The sequence below is a fragment of the Bemisia tabaci genome, chromosome 10, assembly GCF_918797505.1.
Source record: "Bemisia tabaci chromosome 10, PGI_BMITA_v3".
Lineage (NCBI taxonomy): Eukaryota > Metazoa > Arthropoda > Insecta > Hemiptera > Aleyrodidae > Bemisia > Bemisia tabaci.
The window spans coordinates 19,506,232-19,526,193 of NC_092802.1; the positions used below are offsets into that span (position 1 = coordinate 19,506,232).

The following is a 19,962-nucleotide window of genomic DNA, read 5'->3' on the forward strand; positions in this document are numbered from 1 at the left end:
TTTCAAGCACTCGCCCATATTTTTCATGTTTCAGTATCAGCATTTCACATTCGATGTAACAACCTACTGTTTCCACTTTTTTTTTCCTTTATTTCTTTATCCAGCAGAAAATTATAGTGATTCCAAAAAGTATTACAATGAATCGTCTGAAAAATATGAAATTTCAAACGAGAGTGAATAATTTTGGGCTTAAATTTTGCCAACTATCTACACTTCCGTCAGTTTCCTTGCAAAAATATTCTTTTCCAAATATATATTTCTCTTCAATACAACTAAATCCTCTAAAGTATGTTGAGGCATGCACATACAACTTTTGAATGGTGATTTTGACGACAGAAGGAGGAGTAGTTGAAATAAAGAGAGTAAAAACTCTAGTATGCAGAGAAAAGACGCTGGGAAGGACGCTAGTTCGTCAAGATCATCAACCAAAAGTATATGGTATTTCTGGTTCTAATATCAGTAATGCTTGAGTCATTACTATCAATCGCCCGAAGTTTCTTGCAAGTAGACTGACTTATTCATCTACGAAGGAATTGCTGTTTTCCTTTAAGTGCGGTGTTTGAGTCAAGAATAATAATAATAATTTGATGGGTGGTCAAACATCCCCTTCCACCAGCCCTTAATTAATCCTCTTTAAAACCCTCTTTTCCCTCAGTAGATGTTTTAGTTGACTCTGACTCTCCCTACAAACGCAATTACTTTCATCTCCGGGAGAAAAGGCCAAAATCAAAACGATGAGGAGTCTCTCGTCGTCAGAAGAATGTATATTTAGAAAGGGAAGGCCAAATAGACGGAACCTACGAGATGAAAATCGCTCTGCATTTTCTACCAGGACCGTTTCCAGGCCTGACAAACGCCCAAAAGAAGTTGAAACTCTGTATTTAGAATCTCCGAAAGATTGCCGGAGGTCATTGAAGACCAGTAAAAAACGGAACGGGAAATCGGAGGAGTCGAACATCAATCAGCGGCAAAATCTCGATAAGTCTGAGGAGGTGAGCCCCTCGGCGAAAAGCTCTTACGGGCCTACTTTCATGGCAACTGAATCCTCCGTAGAATGTCCCCCTCCAAATTTTTCTACTGCCTCCCAGAAATTGTCCTCGGAAACCCTGAAGGCTTACGCGACCGCACTTGGCATCAAGACCGATCAAGTAGCATGCGAAGATAATCGCAGTGTCGGCGGCACAAACCCTCAAAAACTGTCCGCAGAGACTATGCTGGCTTATCAAACCGCATTGGGAATGAAAGCCGATCAAACAAATGAGGGTGGTCAGAATCTATTCGAAACGAGTACTCCGAAACTATCCACTAAGGCTTTTCGTGCTTATTCTAAAACGCTTGACATATGCGCCGATCTGGAAGATGAAAAATATCACGACATAGGGTACAGACTTGTTCAAACAAACGACGAGTGTAAAATAGGAAACCAAATGGAAAGTCGAGGTTTGAAAATTTTCGGCGTCTCCGATCGGAAACGGTCGACGGATTGTTTCGATCACTGCAGAGATCACGGGACCGCCGTCGAGAAAATCGGCGGTAAATTGGTGGCAACACCGAGTTCCAGTGATCTAGAGGATACTTTGAGAGGTTTGAATCTAGATGAAATGAACGAAGAGCAGCTGAGGAAGCTCTATGATTACGAAACGTCTTCTAGCCGGAATTTCAGTAGTTGCGAAGTTGAAAGTGCTCATACGTGTGAAATTGGAAGAAAATTCAAAGCCAAGCCCGGCTCGAACCCAGCTCGTAAACCAATTAGTAGCTGGCACGGTTCAGTAGATCATGGATCTAATAGGCATCGGAGCCCTTGTACAGTAACGGTGAAAAGCAATATTAACTCTGACTTTGGTCGGAGTATTTCGGGGGTAGGTGCCCATCCGAGAACCACTCCGAAGAGTTGTGGGCGCGAAGTGAAAGATTATGGAGACCATATATCGCGCCGACCGAAAATTGAATCTAGGAGTTTTGATAGAGGTCGGGAACGATTCGCTCCAGAAGTAAAACGCTTCGGAGCGTGCGATCAAGAAACAATAAGACCAGTAGTTCAAGTTTATGAACGCTTTGGTCCGAGCAAAGCAAACGGCATGCAGGCACGGTGGGAGGTAGATTCTAGTTGCCCGAGTAGTACGTGGAAGAGACTACCCCCAGAAACCGCCTGTCATCAACGTTGTCCTCAAAGTATGATTGGATCGGAAGTAAAAAGTTTGGGAAGTATCAATCGTGCAGGATTTGAGCCGGTGCCAAGCTGTCATCGGTCAAATCGAAAAAGACCAGAATTAGGAATGGTCGTGAATCGCTGTGATCAAAGATCTTTCGAAACAGGGAATCCTAAATTACTTCAGACGCGTCCTGATTCAGCAGTTACAAAACATACCAATTTCAACCAAAAACTATTTAGTCCTGAGATGGTGTCAAGGTACGTTGATGAAAAAATCTTGCCGAAGCGGTGCGATCAAGAAAGGTTCCACCCGGAAAAATTGTCAAAGAATTTTGATCAAAAATTTTCGGATCCGAAAATGAGGCCTCGTCATTCTAATTGCGACCAGTTCACTACAAAAATTACCGAACCTAAACATCTTAGTGGAAAACAGTTGGAAGCGCCAAATAATGGCTCAAAACATGAGTATCGCAGACTATCAGAATTGAACTTGTCTTGTCACCCGAGGCTAACTCCACTGGGATTAGAGAGTTCGCAACGTTTGAGCCTCACAAGTCCTCTTGACAACAAGGCTAGTATGCAGTTCTGCCAGATGCTGGCAAAATCCTTACCAGATGCCAAAATCATCCCGTTTAACAAACTCTCCGAAATTTTACCAGAAGCCGAGCTCGCCAAGGTCAACGAGAAAATCAATAGCAACATCGATGCCAAGCAAGTGTCACCCTGTCTTTTTGATGATACACAGCTCCAAATCGACCGCATCAAACAGCAAGTCCTGCGGAAAGCAAAAGAATGTCTTCCAAATGCAACATTCTCCAAAATAAACCAATTTCTATTGAGCAGCAAGAGCGAGTCCGAACCAGAATTAATACGTACGTCAATGTCACCCAGTGAGAGTAAGGATGCTATATCTTCTAGCAATGAGCTCCAGACGTCAGGTCGGGCGTCGTCTTTTTACCAAAGCGAAGCTTCACCATCTCGAACGAGTCCGAAGCAGAGTCGAAAGCTTAAGAAGTGCAGTTCGTATTACAACTACATGTATCCTGTTGGAAACCAGAGACGCCGCAGCGGAAAAACGACAAAACGCACCAGCGAGATCAAACCCAAAGCCCAGACGAAGGAGGAAAGTAAAACATCTGCGGAGAGACGACCCACAAATTCAAAAGCCAAGCGACAAACGGCACGCTCCTCATCTAGTGAAGATACTTCAAAGGTATGCAATAGTGAGGTGTTCATTAAATCGCTTTCCAACTCGTGTAAAAATAGACTTTTCTCCGGTCGTGAAAGCGATGCTAGTTTGGAGGCAAGCATTAGCTCTGACGACGGAGAGCTAATTTTTATGGAGTATGACAGCTTAGATTTTAATGATTACCTTGAGAGTTCCGAACATGATTACCATTTTGCAACCAAAGATCTTGACGATCTAAAAAATGTTGGCTACCAGAAGGGAGACAAAGTTAGTTTTCAGAATGTAAGTCATGTTGACAAAAAGCTCATAGAAAATCCACTCCAGGGCTGCGACTCAGATAATCTTGGCTTCTTACATGTAAGCGACAGATCACCTCATTTTAAGAATCAATTAAACTTAAATTTATTAAATCATCACGAGCGGTCATCTCGCATTGTAAGCCATTATGACTCATACAACTTCGCTGCAGAGATATATGAGTCCTCCGCAGTTGACACTACACAAAATGATCAGAATCTTTGCCAAAACCATGAAGATAGCGCCATTACGTGTGATGGTGTATTTAACAGAGCTGATAACGGCATTTTTGGCATGAATAAAAATAGATTCATCGATTCCGGGTCTGAAATATTTATTCCAGACTCGGGTCCCATGACCTTCTGTCAACGTTGTACAGGAAGCAATCAGCTTAAAAATAACCTGCCATTTCACGAAAATAGGAATTTTCCTGTGACCAGATATTCATTGAATTGCGTCAAAGAAGAAAAAAACTGCAGTTTAAAATCTTCTCATATTTCGTCAAACCAGTGCCAAACTGACTGTGAAAATTTCGACTCCGAAAATTTCAGTAGCTCGAGTTTTTGTGGTAGTGCCGTTTCGAGCGAAAACGTAGCGCTATTTAGCGATGAGGATTTTTTTGCCGAATCAAACAATTTGGAGTGTTCAAAGGAATGTACAAATTTTAGCAGTCTTGATGATGGGTGTAATTTTGAGTCCATAAAACGTCATAATACTTCTTCAATTGGAGTAAACAGCCCTGAGATAAAAAGAGAATATGAAATTAATTTTTATCAGTCTGAAGAACAAAGTGATCACTGGCGTGGCTTGTACGATCCCACCGAAATCTATGCTACAAATTGTAGTTACACCTACCATTCTCCTCTGACTGAACATGTTTTTGATTCAGACCTATCGCAAGCAGTGAATAGGAACTCTCTGAAAGGAGGATCAATTTTGAGGACTGGCAGCCAGATTTTCGATTCAAAGTACATTATCCTCACGGAACCAGGGTATCATTCTCCCACTGACCAAAGAACTGATTTGCGAGCAAAACCTCAAAATTATGAGCCACGATCTAGAAATATTGAAACGCGCTTCAATATTGCGCCCAAAGTTCCTGGCTCTAGTTTATCAGGGAATAGGAAAAATCCTTTAAAAATACGAAAAAAAATTTGCCTCATACCGAAATATTATCCCAAGGAATGGGAACTATCTGATTAATGGATCTGCTTATAGAAAAATCAAGCTGAAACACGAAACTTTAAGAAGATACGCAAAATATTTACAAGCTCGTAAAAGTCCGTTGAAAATTGCTGTACAAGTAACTGTGAATGCTAACAAGGGTTCTGGGGCGAATTGTAATTCGTTAACTTGCTTGGACACTCTAAAACTCTCGCAAGAGTCACAGGAGAGGAATAGAAATCAGAATATCATTATGAATCACTTTCCTTATTTTCATATTTTGGTTCTTGTTCCAGGGATAACTCATGTTCCCCAAATCTGTGCCCCTTCCTCCTCAAATCATGTGAATTATAATTTTAATACCGCCCGCCATCTAGTGCTGTCTTCAAAAGATGTTTGTCCATCAACTGCTGAGGAACGTTGCAAGATCTCGGACCCCGTGGAAAATCAAATCTCGCAAAATTTTCGTAGAACAACGATATTAAGAAGTGACGCTTCTCATTTTGATGTTACACAATGCAACCATATTATAAATATTATTCGAGCTTTTCGATCAAGTGATAGAGACTTTAACGAGATTACAGCGGGGGAATGTTTGATGAGTGACTTTATAAGTGGCCATGATTTTATCGCAGGACAAGATTTGATGTTGATCTGCTTAACTTTGAACAATGAGGCAAGTTTTGTTGGAAATACTTACTTTATGAGTAATGGAAATTTCAATTCTAGCACGACAAGAAGAAGGCGTAATGATTGTAAACCAATTACGATGCCTGTTCAAATTTTTATCATCGAAAGCAACCGTTATTGTAACAATGAAAAAACACGCTATCGTGAACCAGATTCTATGTCAGCTTTGGATGTAATTCTTTTAAATTCCGACTTAGAAATTTATACTTTTTCTGAGTCTCCGATCATTATTGAACTTTTATACTTCCTGAATTTGGAAATAGACCAAACCGAAGTGCCTTTGTTGGCCGGACACTTTTTAAAACTTGAAAACTACGTTCTTTTTCTCAATGCCAGATTTAAGTCAAACCCTTCGACAGTGTTTGATGTAGAAGAACCTTTTTTGTTTTCAGACCAGCCAATGGATAAATACAATGCTGCACATTCATCCACCCACCCCCGGAAATCAACGGTCACTCTGCAATTTTCTTTCCGTCCTGAATTCAAGAAAACTAAGATATTGCCATTTTTAAGCGTGATAAGCGTTAGAAATAAAACCGACGGGTGGAAAATGTTATTTTGTCAAAGTAAAAAAGTCGCTTTAACTGACCCTGTTGCAGGGCATCATTTTTTAGTCCCGGCTTTTATCATACAAACGCAAGAGCCAAGCCTTTTCTTTTGCTTTGCAACTTTGGATGTTGATTTGAAGAACGAGTATTTGCCAAATGGTGTGAGGTTAATTTGCTTGAAAATGCAAGCGTTTTGCGCATCGGCTCAAGACTTGAACCCGTTTAGCTCACTCCTGCCCACGACGTTATATAAATGGACAACGGGCTCTACTGACCTGCCAATCAATCTGTCCCTGTGGTGTTTATCCTCTGAGGTCTCTCGGGTCTTAAGATCCCTCATCAGAGCGTCCAACCCAACTTATCTTGAACTGAAAAGATTTTTACATCACGAATTTTCTCCAAGCCCAATTATTCTGCCCACCGCAAGTAGCGCGCCACAGTACAAAGCACAGGAAAGAGATAACACAATCTTACCCGCACTCTCTGCATGTGTATTTCCAGATCTATCAATAGCTGAAAACTGCTTCAACAACAAACAGCTCGCTAAATTACCAATGTGTAATTCATCAACTTTATGCCCAATGCCAATTAAGCACTACTCAAAAAGCTCGAAACACACGTCTCAATCAGAATCAGTCGAAAACATACGGAAATCCTTTTTCACCTCACGTGACGAACAGTACGAGCAGTCTCTACTTTTAACTTCCAAGTCTATTGCATCATCTCTCAGTGCGCCTTCTGATCATAAACTGTCACTAAGATTCGAACTGTTCGGACTGCTTAAGAATCTGCCGATAACGTACTCCATTCGGCCATATCTTCTTAACATTCCCTCTGAAGATTCGGAGTTAATACTGTTAACTGTTGAACTGTTTACAGGTCAGCTCTTCTTTACTTTCTTTCCAAACTCGAGCGATTTGCGCAATTTACATTTCGTTGGTCTTCAAAATGTTACCGACCCAGTCTTATTTCAAGTAATATATTTTTATATTTCGGTTCAATGTGAAATGTTCGATTTTCAAGGCTCAATGCAGGTTCAAACACTGAATTACCAAACTTTTTCTCTTCAAAATCCTCGTGAAGAGCGCCCAGCAAGGTCAAAAGTTTCATCACAGTCCTATATGTCTATATTACAATTAGAAATTGCATCAACCTTCGCATGCAAATCAGAAGATCATCTTGTCCACACATCAATGCCTTGTAACTCAGACTCTGCTAACGTCTTCCGTATAGTTTTCGTTTCCATCCCCCCGAGATACCATCTCCCTAAATCGCCAAAGGTTATTCCTGACCACAGCCCATTCGGTCCCGAAGTCAGACGTGAAATTTTCCCTCACCAAATACGCGCAAACTGCAAAAGATCCTGTCTCCGAACACAAAGTCAAGTTCCACCATGTTTTCGTGTAAATATCGAACCGGAAATGGGCTTATTTGATTTCTTTCGAAAAGGATACGTCAGCTTCTTCTGAGTGCATGCATGATGAATATTTTCATCCCCTGGGCTTTCTCAGCAAGTGGTTCTTTGAATATCATTCTCAACGAGGAATCAGAGAATCTCCTTCCTCCTCCAGAAAATCGCGAAGCAACCTACAACTAGTAGAAACGACCACGCAAACTGATTTTCGACAGATCGATAGTATGACGCAAACCGATCTGTCTTGTGAGTCCCCGGAGCTTGTACAAATTCTACCCTGGAGCGATGATTTTCACCTGAGCACGTGAAATTTTAACAATTATTCCGTTCTATTTTTTTTAAAAAAAAAAAAAAAAACATTTATCAGACGTACATTATTTTATGTACTATATTCGTAATCATATTTTTACTTGTGCCTTTCCTATCGTTAAACTAATATACCCCATACCTATCCTCTTCAACCATATTTCTTCATTTCTTCTGGTCTCTTCCCACTTTAGGATGTATTTGTTTCTATTTCTGCAACAAGATTCAGGAATTGCATTTATACTATTGTATAATGTATCTCCCAAGTGAAATAAAATGAAACAGAAAAAGGGGGAAAATCCTATAAAAGAAATTGAGATGAGACGCATAGTGGCATCATATAAAATATAAATTTTATTTTTAAGTTACATTCGGTTTGGAATTAACTTAGTCATGCTGTATCAAAATCAGTGGTGCCTCTTAAGCAAGTCTTTGAAGATTGCAGGTGTAGATGCTCATCTGCGCCGATTCTCTGCTTCAATTGGGCATCTACACGTCTTCCTATGCAGCTCAGATTTCGGAGGCGGCATCTCTTTTCGCACTTGAGTGGGTTAAATTAATTAATCGCATTATCATATAATCTATGATTTAAAACGAATCAATTATTACAGTTTCCATTGTTTTTTTTATGTGCGTTCTCATCTCTGCCGCTTAAGTCTTTTTAAGAATGATCGAATCCGTCAGTTGCACGTAGTTCCAATTAGCATAAATACGTCCAATTTCAATAATCAGCCTGCTGTCTCCCGACTGAACAATTTCGCCAACAAGTTGTATGATCTACGTTCCGTCCTTCTCAGCCTGCAGTCTGATTGTTGAAATTTTGTGTTTGTCGGGTGGAAATGGATGACATAGGTTAAATGGCGAAGTGTGATTTGTCGGCTATGTCTTATCGTGCTTTGTCGTGCTTTGTCGGACGACAAACTAAAGGCACCTCTTGAGTATCCGACAGTATGTCATCAATTCCACCCGACGAAGCACGACAAAGCAACGATAAGACATAGCCGACCAATCACGCTTCGCCATTTAACCTATGTCATCCATTTCCACCTGACAAACACAAAATCTCAACAATCAGGCTGCAGGATATCGTAGGTGGTTGTGGTACTCTGCCGTGATAGCGAAGAGAGCCGTGGGTGCAAATTTTCAAAATCGAGTTTTCTTCAAATTCGTCTAAACTCTTTTAGATAAAATTACTGAGACAGCTAAACAGCAAAATTCATCCTAATTTAATGAAACGAGACGTATGAAAAGCCGTAAATGCACAAAAATGACATAGTTTTTCTCAAGACAGCCGTAGCGTAGGTGCATGAGAGCCAATGAAAACAGTGCTTTCAAGCGGAATTCCGCCCTCTCTGCCGATTTCTAACCTGAAAATGTGTTTGTTGTGTGTCCAACACGCTACCACAAAGCACGCAGAAGATAGCACTTGGCTGTTTTGCCAAATACTGACTTAACATGAACTGAATTTTACCTTTTCATGTACTTAAAATAAAATCGGTCGAGTATTAATCCCCCAAATGATTTCTAAGAGTCTATCGAATGATTGGTTGCGATTTGACAAAGAGCGGAGGCTTCTTTTAATAAAATGTTCCACTCAGAAGCTTCTAGGCCCATTTTCTCAAATTTCATTTTTGCACTTACGGCTCTCTTCGCTATCACGGCAGTACTGCGAGGCAACTCCTTCCCTGTCTCCACTGCGGTTCTCTAGCGAACGTCTACACTTCGTCCTCCTCCGCCCGTATCTGAGAGATGTCCTCGGGGCGTTCGGGCTGGGCGTCGAAGGCGGCGCGGAGGAGTTGCTCCAGCTGGGGGTCGCGGGCGGCGGCGACCATGGCCAGCTCGGCCTGGGCGCGGGCCGCCTCCTCCTGGCCGATCCGCTTGAGGAAGACGGCGAAGTTGGCGCGGAGCTCGGGGGCGTCGCTGTCGCCGCGGAGGCGGAGCGCCTGCTCGAAGGCTCTCCGGGCGCTCGTGTCGTCGGCCAGACTGTGGAGCGCCAGTGCCAGGAGGAGCAGCGTGGGCACGTGCAGAGGGTTCCGCTTCATCGAGGCCGACGCGAAGTGGAAGGCCGATACGAACTGGTGGGTGTGCATGTGCACCAGACCTGGAACCGGAAATGGACAGGTGTGATATTTTAGGTACGGCCAAAGTGGGAATCACGTATCCTCCATTACGGTGCACTGGAAAAAAAAAAAAAAAACACATTGGATCTAGAGTCCAGACTCTTAAAAACATCGACAAGAAAAAATACTCTTGATTCAATCAGATTTAAGCTTAAATCAAGAACCAAGCCTCTTAATTTGAGCGGATTTCCTTTTGATTTAAGCTTACGTCTGATTGAATCAAGAGTCATTTTTCTTGTCAATGTTTTCAAGAGTCTGGACTCTAGATCCAATGTGTTTTTTTTTTTTTTTTCCAGTGTGTTTCAAAATGTCCACTCCAATTTTATTATTTCGAGGAGAAACCGGTCGACTACAGAAGATACCTACATAAGGATCCAGGGTGTCGATTAGAGCAGGATGACCAAAAATCAGTACTTTTGCAGTACTTTTTCAGTACATTCCCAAGAAATTCAGTGACTCCTCGATAGAAAAATTCAGTACTATTTCAGTGCCTCCAATTATTGACGAATTTAAACAAATTTCGAAAATTTGAATTTCGCTCCAATTGAGACAAAAATCACAAAAAATTAGAAAAATCCCGGACCTTCTTGCGGAATTTCCGCCTTTTTTCAGTACTTCTGGACCGCCCTTAAAAAATCAGTACTATTTCCGGACTTTCCGGAAATTTCTGACTTGTGGATACCCTGTACTGATTAAGAAATTAATTGACCAACTTTTCAAAGAGAAAGTTAAGTATGATGGGAAGTCTGCGACGTCGCAAATAGAGGTACGAGGTTTTGCTCGTTGGTCATCGATATGGTGAATTTCGATGAGGGATTTAGAGACATGGTATCGGGTACTCTTTTTGTTCCTAAATAGATAGCAGTTTTGTATGAGTGGCAGTCCTAGTTTCATCCTTGGGTAAAGGATCTAACTGTTGAGAATTCAAAATTAAGTAAATGACGCTATTGCAGAGACTGGTGTTTTACGTAAGTTTTTGAGCAAAAACGCTCAAAAAGTTAAAACCAAGTAGTATCGCATTTTTAAATTCAACGATGAACCAAATCACGCGTAGCTCTCTACAACCGTTCACTTACCTAAATTGTAGAGTGCTTTCCAGTCGAGTGGTGCCAGATAAATAGCCCGCTTCAAGCAGCTAATTGCTGCCACAAACTTCTTTTTAGCGAAAAAGCACATGCCGATGTTGTTCCAGAGAAACGAAGACTCAGGTAGTCTTTGAGCGCACAGTTTGTACTTTGTCAACGCTACCTGGAAACACAACAAGCATGGTTTACGAGATGACCTCGTACCAGTGGCGTGGCGTACTTTTCGATATATCGATTGATTTTCCATTTAAACCTATGGGAAAGGATCGATAGACAGGGTGTTCGCAGCGAACACCATAATAATCGATTCTTTACCATAGCTTCAAATGGAGATATAATCGATGATCGATCATTCACGCCACGCCATTGCCTCTTGTTTTTACTTCCCTCCCGAATGTGAGTGATACCTCATTGGCAGTATAGAGCGGATCATTGCGAGTTCACGCCTCTCGCCAAAACGCCTTCAATTTTGAAGACGCAACACGGACATCCATCAAGTACGAATAGTTGTATCTCTGCGCCGTCATTAACGCGCGTCCATTCCCTTGCTCTATCTCGATCATTCATACCTCGCCTCTGGCTCGCACCTGCGTTTAAAAAAGTCCGGAAGTGTAAGATTTACTTGCAGTTATGGAACCCAAAAATATCCCTTCAAGTCTTAAATTTTCTTGCTCACTGCATAATGAGATAAAGAAAAAGAAAGTATATTTTCCAAAGATTAAATGGTAAATATTAGCCTGAAGCTTGTATACTAAGCCGAATTGTGCCAAATTATAAGCTTCAAAATGCTCTTGGAAACGGTCATTCTTCTTTACAATTTTTAGGAAAACCTGCTTGGGATCCCTTTTTTTGTTTCAAGGAACCTCAGAATCACCTAGGGGAGTTGGAGTCTGAAAAATTATTTAGTCGCGCTCGTGAATCTCTGCCTTCGATGCAGTTATAGTTTATACGACGGTTTGTGAAACCGTTGGAACCTGGAAGTCGGAATCCAATGGAGCTTTTGCATGTGTCAGGACTTTGTGAATTAAGTACCGATCCCTAATGTAAAATTTGGCGAGAAATACGATAGTGGCACCGGTGTTCTCTGAAACGAACTCCAAAGCTCAAAGAAATTTTGAGCTTTGAAGTTTTTCCAAAAGTGCTTTTCCTGGGTCCTGGTGCTTCCAACGATTTTTTTCTCCAACTTTGGGGGATCGTGGCCCCCAAGGGAAAGCGTTTTTCGAAAAAAAAAGTCATACCAAAAAACGTCTTTTTTGACCCAAAGAATCGACTCCTTCAATATTCTTACTTAATCCTGGCACACCCTGTATATCCGAGGTGTCGGAACTCTCGCCAAGGAAGAACTGGAGCCTCATACCTCAGGCTCGTCGTTGCGCTGGAACTCTGCGCCAAGGCCGTGCAGCGTTTTTGGAAAACAAGTTTTGCCCTAAAAACGTCTTTTTGTCCTCGATTCCTTCAATATTCGCACTTAATCTTGGGACACCCAGTATATCCGAGATGTCTGAACTCTCTCCAAGGAAGAACTGGAGCCTCATACCTCAGGCTCGTCGTTGCGCTGGAACTCTGCGCCAAGGGCGAGCAGCGTTTTTGGAAAAAAGTTTTACTCTAAAAACGTCTTTTTGTCCTCGATTCCTTCAATATTCGCACTTAATCTTGGGACACCCTGTATATCCGAGGTGTCTGAACTCTCTCCAAGGAAGAACTGGAGCCTCATACCTCAGGCTCGTCGTTGCGCTGGAACTCTGCGCCAAGGCCGTGCAGCGTTTTTGGAAAAAAAGTTTTGCCCTAAAAACGTCTTTTTGTCCTCGATTCCTTCAATATTCGCACTTAATCTTGGGACACCCTGTATATCCGAGATGTCTGAACTCTCTCCAAGGAAGAACTGGAGTTTCTTACCTCAGGCTCGTCGTTGCGCTGGAACTCCGCGCCGAGGGCGAGGAGCGCGGCGGGGTGGGCGGGGTCGTGGCAGAGGGCGGTGCCCCAGGCGTCGAAGGCCTGCTGGGTCTCGGCCATCTCGAAGTGGAGCTGCCCGAGCTCGACGGCCGTCTCCGGGTTCGACGGGAAGAGGGCGCAGGCGGTGCGGTAGGCGGCGATCGCCCGGCCCGGCTCGGAGCGGGCGTGGAGCCGCGCCAGCGCCCGGTGCGACTCCTCGGTGCGCCCCAGCTCCACGGCTCGGGTGAGCGCCTCGGCCGCCTCCTCGAGGCGCCCCAGCTGGACGTAGCAGAGCCCCAGGCCGTGCAGGAGGCTCCAGTCCGGCGGCCCGAGCTTCAGCGCCGAGCCGTACTCCGCTAGAGCTTGTTCTGGACGCCCTGCCAATAGGACACAGATCGTCAGTTGTGCCCGGAGACAAGAGACCAAGAAAATTCGTGATTTGCCTAAGGAAATTTGGCAATACCCGAAGGCTCATATCGACGTTGAAACTACCAAACCACGTATCTCATTTGCGGTGTTTAAAAATCTACGCTCACATTTTATTTTTTTGAAATAGACCAAATCAATGTCATTCCTTGAAATTTTCACGGAATTTCCTCCGCACAAAGAGGAAAAATCACAGAAATTTTCAAGACTGGACGTTAAGTAGTTTTTCATTTAAAAAATAAAGTATGACAGGAAGTCTGCGACGTCGCAAACCGAGATACGTGGTTTGGTAGTTTCACCGTCGATATGGCGTTTTTCTTAGAGTACCTGTATAGCGAGAGTATGGACAGATCGCTTCATGGAGGGCTTAGGGCCCAAAAGTGCAGCCACCCTTCTAACCAACTTCTAACGCACAAAATTTCACTGCCAGTCTGCAGGTTCCAATTCTAACCAAGATGGCCAAGAATGTACAGAAATGAGCGTTCTTCCGCAAAATTGAGTAAATTTATGCAAAAACTGAGTCAAACACGTGCTTAATAAACGACGGTTCGTAACAATAGTATTAGTAAATCGTACTGGATAATTGAAATTCATAGGTTGGCTGCATTTCTGGACCCTAACTTTATTCGCAGAAGCATCGGTGAAGGCCTGATGGATTTCCGGAGTTTCACATCTGTCCATACTCTCGCTATACAGGTACTCTAGTTTTTGTTAGCACGGCAGCATTGCCCCCGCGGACTTAAGCGTCCAGCCCACCTTCAAACTAGGGGTTCAAAGAGGCTCATCGATTGAACTGTTGACTGTTGCCTTTCAAAGATCATCGACCCGACGGTCTTTGAAGGTAATCGATGTGTTCGGGATACATCACAGATCAGATCTTGAAATTTTCAAGGAATTCCTCTCAGAAATGGCTGAGAAATAGAAGAATTGGTGCCAGTTTGAGAGCCCCAGTTTGAAAGTGGGCTGGACGCTTTAGTAGTAGACGCATTTAGTGGTGAAGTCACGGAGCGATATTATTGGTTCGATATCTCGAAAGTCGAAATGTGCCCCAACAAACAAACACAATCTCGAATGCTAAAACTATAGCCTAAAACTAAAATATTAATCCGTGAGACCGTAAAATTATGAAAGCTAGTCATTTTCCAAAACGTTTGAGTCCACATTCACAAGAATTAATAATAAAATAAGCTCGGGACATAGTACTTAGTCTTCGAACGACGTTGTGTTCGTTTGTCGGGGCTTATTTCGACTTTCGAGGTATTGAAACTACATCGAGATGTGACGTCACACTAAATGTGTGTATTGGTACCCATTGAGCCCATTATATGTATGTATATCGATGGCCAAGGAACGATACCACTTGTATCTACAAACTGACTATTTTGCAGGACGAAGAGAAAAATTGAATACTTTTGTAATTTTGAGGTTAGAAATGCAAAAATCTTGCAGCAAGCTTTAGACCAGAGACTAGAGACCCTCCGATGGCCTCTTGGCGATAGGTGGAAGCTTTTACTTTCGGTGTTTCAACAATTCCTTATGGACAATTATGAGGGAGCAACAGTCATTACCCTAATTTCGTCCGTTGACCTACCTACATGGTGGATGATGAGGTTCGGGTGACGTTATGAGCCAAACAAGTTTCCCAAACTTCGGCCATTTTCGGCTTGTTTGCAAAACGAAACTGCCATCACGTTGTTTAACATCAACCATGTAGGTAAGTCAACAGTAGAATGCTGAGGTCCCGTAAGTAAAAGCTTCCACCATTGCCAAGATACCAGTGAAGGGTCTCTTGTCTTTGGTTGTGCCGGTCATACTATGCCGTGATAGCGAAGAGAACAGTAAGTATCAAATTTTCGAATGATTTTAACTTTGAAATTTTCGGAAAGAGTTAAATTTTTGAAAATTTGAGTGCTTTGAGTTAATGAACTACTCTAAGCTTTGGTATAGATATCTCATTTATATTTATTTATTTTCCTCTGTGCCTTTTTTTCCAAAGCCATCGATGGCTGTTGTTGTTTCCTATCTCTCTCGTGTTCTGTTTTTTTTTTTTTTTTTTTTTTTTTTTTTTTTTTTTTTTTTTTTTAACTTGACGCCTCGCTTTTTCCTTTATTTATATTCCTCCCCTTTTTATTGTTTCCGTTTTTTATATTGGTGTTCCTTTTTTTTATAATTTTCCTTTTTTTAAATTTTTTTTTTTCATATATTTTTTCCTGTTTTATATTCTTCCCCCTTATTCCATGTTTTCCCCCTCCTTTTTTTCATATTTTCCCCCTGTTTTATGTTTTTTTTTCCCTCTTAGAAATGGTACGGGCCATTTCCGACATGAAGTGTTCAATTAACGTTCCATTACCGAGAAGAAAGTGCGAGCGCGCCACTTGTTTCACGTTGTCAACGTTGCTCGGGTCAAGCTGACGGCACTTGTTGAAAAAATCGAGGGACTCCTGGATCCGTCCCTCGATGCGAAGGATAAGACCCATGACGTAGTTGGCATACTCGTTGTGGCCCTGGGATTTAGCCAGCTCCGTGTGAGCCAGCCGTTTGCACGTCTCGTGTTCGCCCCGCACGTACCTGCGAACATTCATCCACTCTTTAAAACAATGTCAGAATTATTAGTTTAATGGAGATGTTGCATGTGTGAGAGATTTGCGATTTGACTATCGATTCATATGTAAAAGTTCGTGAGAAACACGATGGTGCCACTGGTTTTCTCTGAAATTGACTCCCAAGCTCAAAAAAGCTCTCAAGTTGAGGCCAAAATGGAAGGGATATCCCACGCTATCCTGAGAGTCCACCTCTACATCAAGACAAACTCTCCATGCAAAGATAGGGAGCAAATACGTCAGCAGGGATGCCGTGCTTTCAGTTTAAGAGTCTCTAAATAAGGTGGCAGCCCTGTCAATGTATTTGCTTTTTATCTTTGCACGGAGAGTTTGTCTTGATGTAGAGGTGGACTGTCAGGGTAGGGTGGGATATCCCCTCTATTTTGGCCTCAAATTGAGAGCTTTTTTTGAGCATGGGAGTTGAATTTAGAGAAAACCGGTGGCACCATCGTCTATCTCGCGAACTTTTACATAAGAATCAATTTTCAAATCGCAAATCCCTCACACATGCAACATCTCCATTGTGCAGAGAATTCTCTGTAAATATAACAAACAAGAGATTACAAGTCTCTCAGGATATTCGTATTTAATTTGAGGAAATTTGGCATCACTGGAGCGTTCAGACGGTCATTTTCCTTAACGCTGCAGTATTGATATCCAAGCATAGGGCAAGACAATTATTTCGGTAATTACGCCTTGATGCAACTATTCGTACTCTATGGACATCCGTGTTGCATATCAAAAAAGGCCCTCCGGTCATTCCAGCCAATGACGGAGTGCTGGCTGCCCCACGCTGTCACAAAATATAGTCTACGTATTTTTTGTTATAACGCGGTTGCGAGAGCTGAACTATTTTTTTCGCCCAGCTGACTTTTCATCTGCGGAGGGTCCTGAACGAGAGTCCTAATCCCCCCCCCCCCCCCAAAATTCAACTCCCTCCTTCCCCCCATTAAACCCACAATATCGAAAAATGATAGGAAACGACTATTTTCTCACGGGTTTTGGTCGATATCTCGGAACCTGTTGCTATGTTATTAGATGATGATTCCGCTTGGTATTCAAATTTAAAGATGTGAGCACCAAGCCTACATTTATAATCGTCAGTAATTTGAGACTGGTAAGGAGCTAAGACTTTCATGATATCTATGATATTATCTATGATATTCTCCATGATATTCTCATGATACCACATCACATACCTATGCCAGATTTCGAATCGTTACGCCCGCGCGATACTCGATGCTTGATCCTCGAGTTTAAATATGCGAGCATAAAACGTATAAAATCATCAATGGCCTTAATGTTTGAGACCAGTGAAAAAATAAGAATTTCCTTCATTTTTGCGTGATACCAAATCACATACCTATTCTGGAGTCCGAATAGTTACGCGCTTGATTTCCGCACTTCACAATGCGAGCTTAATAATACCTACATTTTGTAAACGTCAGTAATTGGGCAGATGTGAAAGGTCGGATTATCCTTCATTTCTGCGTGATACTACATCACGTACCTACTTGAGACTATATTTCATCAACATTCATTTCAATTGTAAGAACTGCAAACATTTGCGATTCTGTATTTTCAAAACGAGCCTAGGAGTCAAGCTAAAACTTCTACTATAGTCTTATCAAGAGATTTTGTCAAAAACGGAATTGATGACTTCCAAGGAAACACCCAGAGTCGTCAAAATATTTTACCTAACAACAAAACAAAACTGCACAAGAAAAATTTGGAAGAAATTCGGAAGCGCTTGGTGAGACTAGAAAAATTTTTGAACGACACATTTCCTGTGTTGTTTTGCCGAATCCGCCAAAAAACAAACAGGCACTAGGTAGTGCCGCTTTGGTTCTACTTAGAAGTCAGTAGAAAAGCGTGAATGACCGATTATCGATTCTCCCCCATTGGAAGCTATGGTAAAAAATCGATCATTAAGGTGTTCGTTGCGAACACCCTGTTTATCGATTCTTTTCCAAAGGTTTAAATGTCAGATCAATCGATATATCGCAAAGCACACCACGCCACTGATTTTTACTGATGAATAAAATGAAATTGAAGCTAATATTTCCAGTATTCCATTCCCCTTTCTTTCTGATTTACGAACACGTATTATTCCAAGTTTCTAGGTCTTGCTAGTAAAACTGAAATTGACCTCTTATTAACCAATTAAATACGATTTACACAATTGTTAAAACCAGAACAAGTTGGGTCATGCGTAGGAAATTTCAATTGATACTTATTGAAAATTACCTTTGTCTGCTTCTGAGAAGCCTCGTGATGCCCGTTGCCACACCAAGTATGGTAGAGAGAACACATAAAAGTTCAAAAAATCTAGTTAGTTCTACTTAGAAGTCAGTAGCAAAGCGTGACCGAACGATTATCGATTCTCCCCCATTGGAAGCAATGGTAAAGAATCGATCATTAAGGTGTTCGTTGCGAACACCCTGTTTATCGATCCTTTTCCATAGGTTTAAATGGCAGATCAATCGATGTATCGCAAGGCATGCCACGCCATTCTTAGGAGTGGCAACCATGATGCTGGCTTTTGATATTTTTCATCACCATGGTCCCTTCACCAGGGCTGCGCTTGCACTTATTTTATAGTCTAAATTGTGAAGAATGTCGTGACCGAAATTTGACATTTTCTTCCAGCGCACGCCTCGTTTGATGTAGAATTATCACTCCCTCTAAATTATGATCACTCACTTGAGGTGCAGCAGCCAATTGTTTGTTTCCAATGGTTCAAATTCACCATGTACGGACAGTCCACGGGCCCCCGTCGACGTAGGAGTCTCTGGCTCTCGAGGTCTCGAAGATGTCTGGGGTCGGCCTGCGTAGTGGTTTGCCACCACATCACCACTCATTGTTCAATCTCGTCCAAACTTTTCATGAAGAAAATACGATTCCGCTTGCACGTAATGAAGCACCCGTTCTGCCGTGTCGCTGAAAAAAGTAGTAAAGACCGTATTCTTAAAACTGAGTGCATTTCAAAATTTTACTATTCAAGCCTTAGAAATTATTTTGATTTCGCTGAAGTAGCAAATTATACGCATTTTTTTTCTCGTAAGTTCACACACTGTTTTGTGTCGCCAGAAATGACGGTGATATTGAATTATTTCCTATTTACTGTATTCTAACTTTTCGATTGCTAAATTATCTAGAATTATAGAATGTAAATGAACAAAAATTATCTAAAAAATCGGAAGGAAAATATCCATAAGTTTACCAGGAAATTCGTGTTTTATCAAAGGAAATTTAGCAACGCCTGAAGGTCTTGAAACATTCGAGGAGATAAGTTATGGTAATATTGGATGCATTTTTATAGTGGGACCGCGTTGAGCAGAAAGGAACCAAGCCACATCAGTTGTTGCCGAATTTAATTGGGTAATTTAATTTTTCATATGGAAATGGTTGTGTGGATTTTTGAGCAAATATCAGTGAATTTTCTGCATAGTACGAAGTGAATCCCTTAAAATTTTCAAAGGGATTCGCACCAACGTTCACTTGTAAAAAATTGAATTGCCCAGTTAAATTTGGCAGTAGCTGATGTGGTTTGAGTCATTTCTGCTAAACGTGGTCCAATATGTGTTGAAGTCATTTCTTAATCAATTCAACAAAATTTTCAAAAAGTGTCATGAAGGAAGATTTAGAAAATATGAAACAATAATTATTAATTATTTTGCCACACTTTACAAATATTTCAAAAATGAGCCCCTCCAAAACATTCTGTAAGTTTTTCATTTCTTAAATTTAAAACTTAACATAAAATTACATCTTCAATGTTTGGAAAGAATTCACATAAACTAATACATATTTTTTTTTGTGTGTGTATCGCACGAGATATTCTTAAAATTTCCGCCCTAGCTGTTTAGCTACAATCTCCTATAACCTGTTTTAATTATATCCAAAAAAATCTGTTTCTCAAGCATTCAAGTAAAAGTCTTTTAAACAAACTTGTTCTTTGGTGTCTTCGGGTCCCGGATTAGCGCTAGGTGAATATTAACAACAACTGACGCGGACAGCCGGTATCCACGCAGTCAAA

General features: G+C 41.6%; 2 protein-coding genes across 6 annotated transcripts in view; one reads left to right on the plus strand and one right to left on the minus strand.

Annotated features, from left to right (window-relative positions):
• The window catches only part of LOC109033388 (uncharacterized), a 32,001-nt gene extending 13,302 nt beyond the window's left edge, over positions 1-18,699 (plus strand). Inside the window, exons 4-5 of one of the 5 annotated variants that reach the window (XM_019045983.2) lie at positions 659-3,365; positions 5,099-5,708. In XM_019045983.2, coding sequence (XP_018901528.2) covers positions 735-3,365; positions 5,099-5,104 — 2,637 coding nt within the window. In that variant the 5' untranslated portion in view covers positions 659-734 and the 3' untranslated portion in view covers positions 5,105-5,708. The other 4 variants (XR_002009044.2, XR_011900635.1, XM_072305112.1 and 1 more) reach the window with 4 other exon arrangements.
• BBS4 (Bardet-Biedl syndrome 4) lies at positions 9,266-19,962 on the minus strand. Its single transcript, XM_072305114.1, has 6 exons — positions 19,875-19,962; positions 18,627-18,863; positions 15,674-15,891; positions 12,862-13,274; positions 10,957-11,128; positions 9,266-9,861 (listed from the first exon to the last, which is right to left on the minus strand). Exons 2-6 carry the CDS (start codon positions 18,782-18,784, stop codon positions 9,476-9,478), a joined length of 1,347 nt encoding a protein of 448 aa, XP_072161215.1. The 5' UTR covers positions 18,785-18,863; positions 19,875-19,962; the 3' UTR covers positions 9,266-9,475.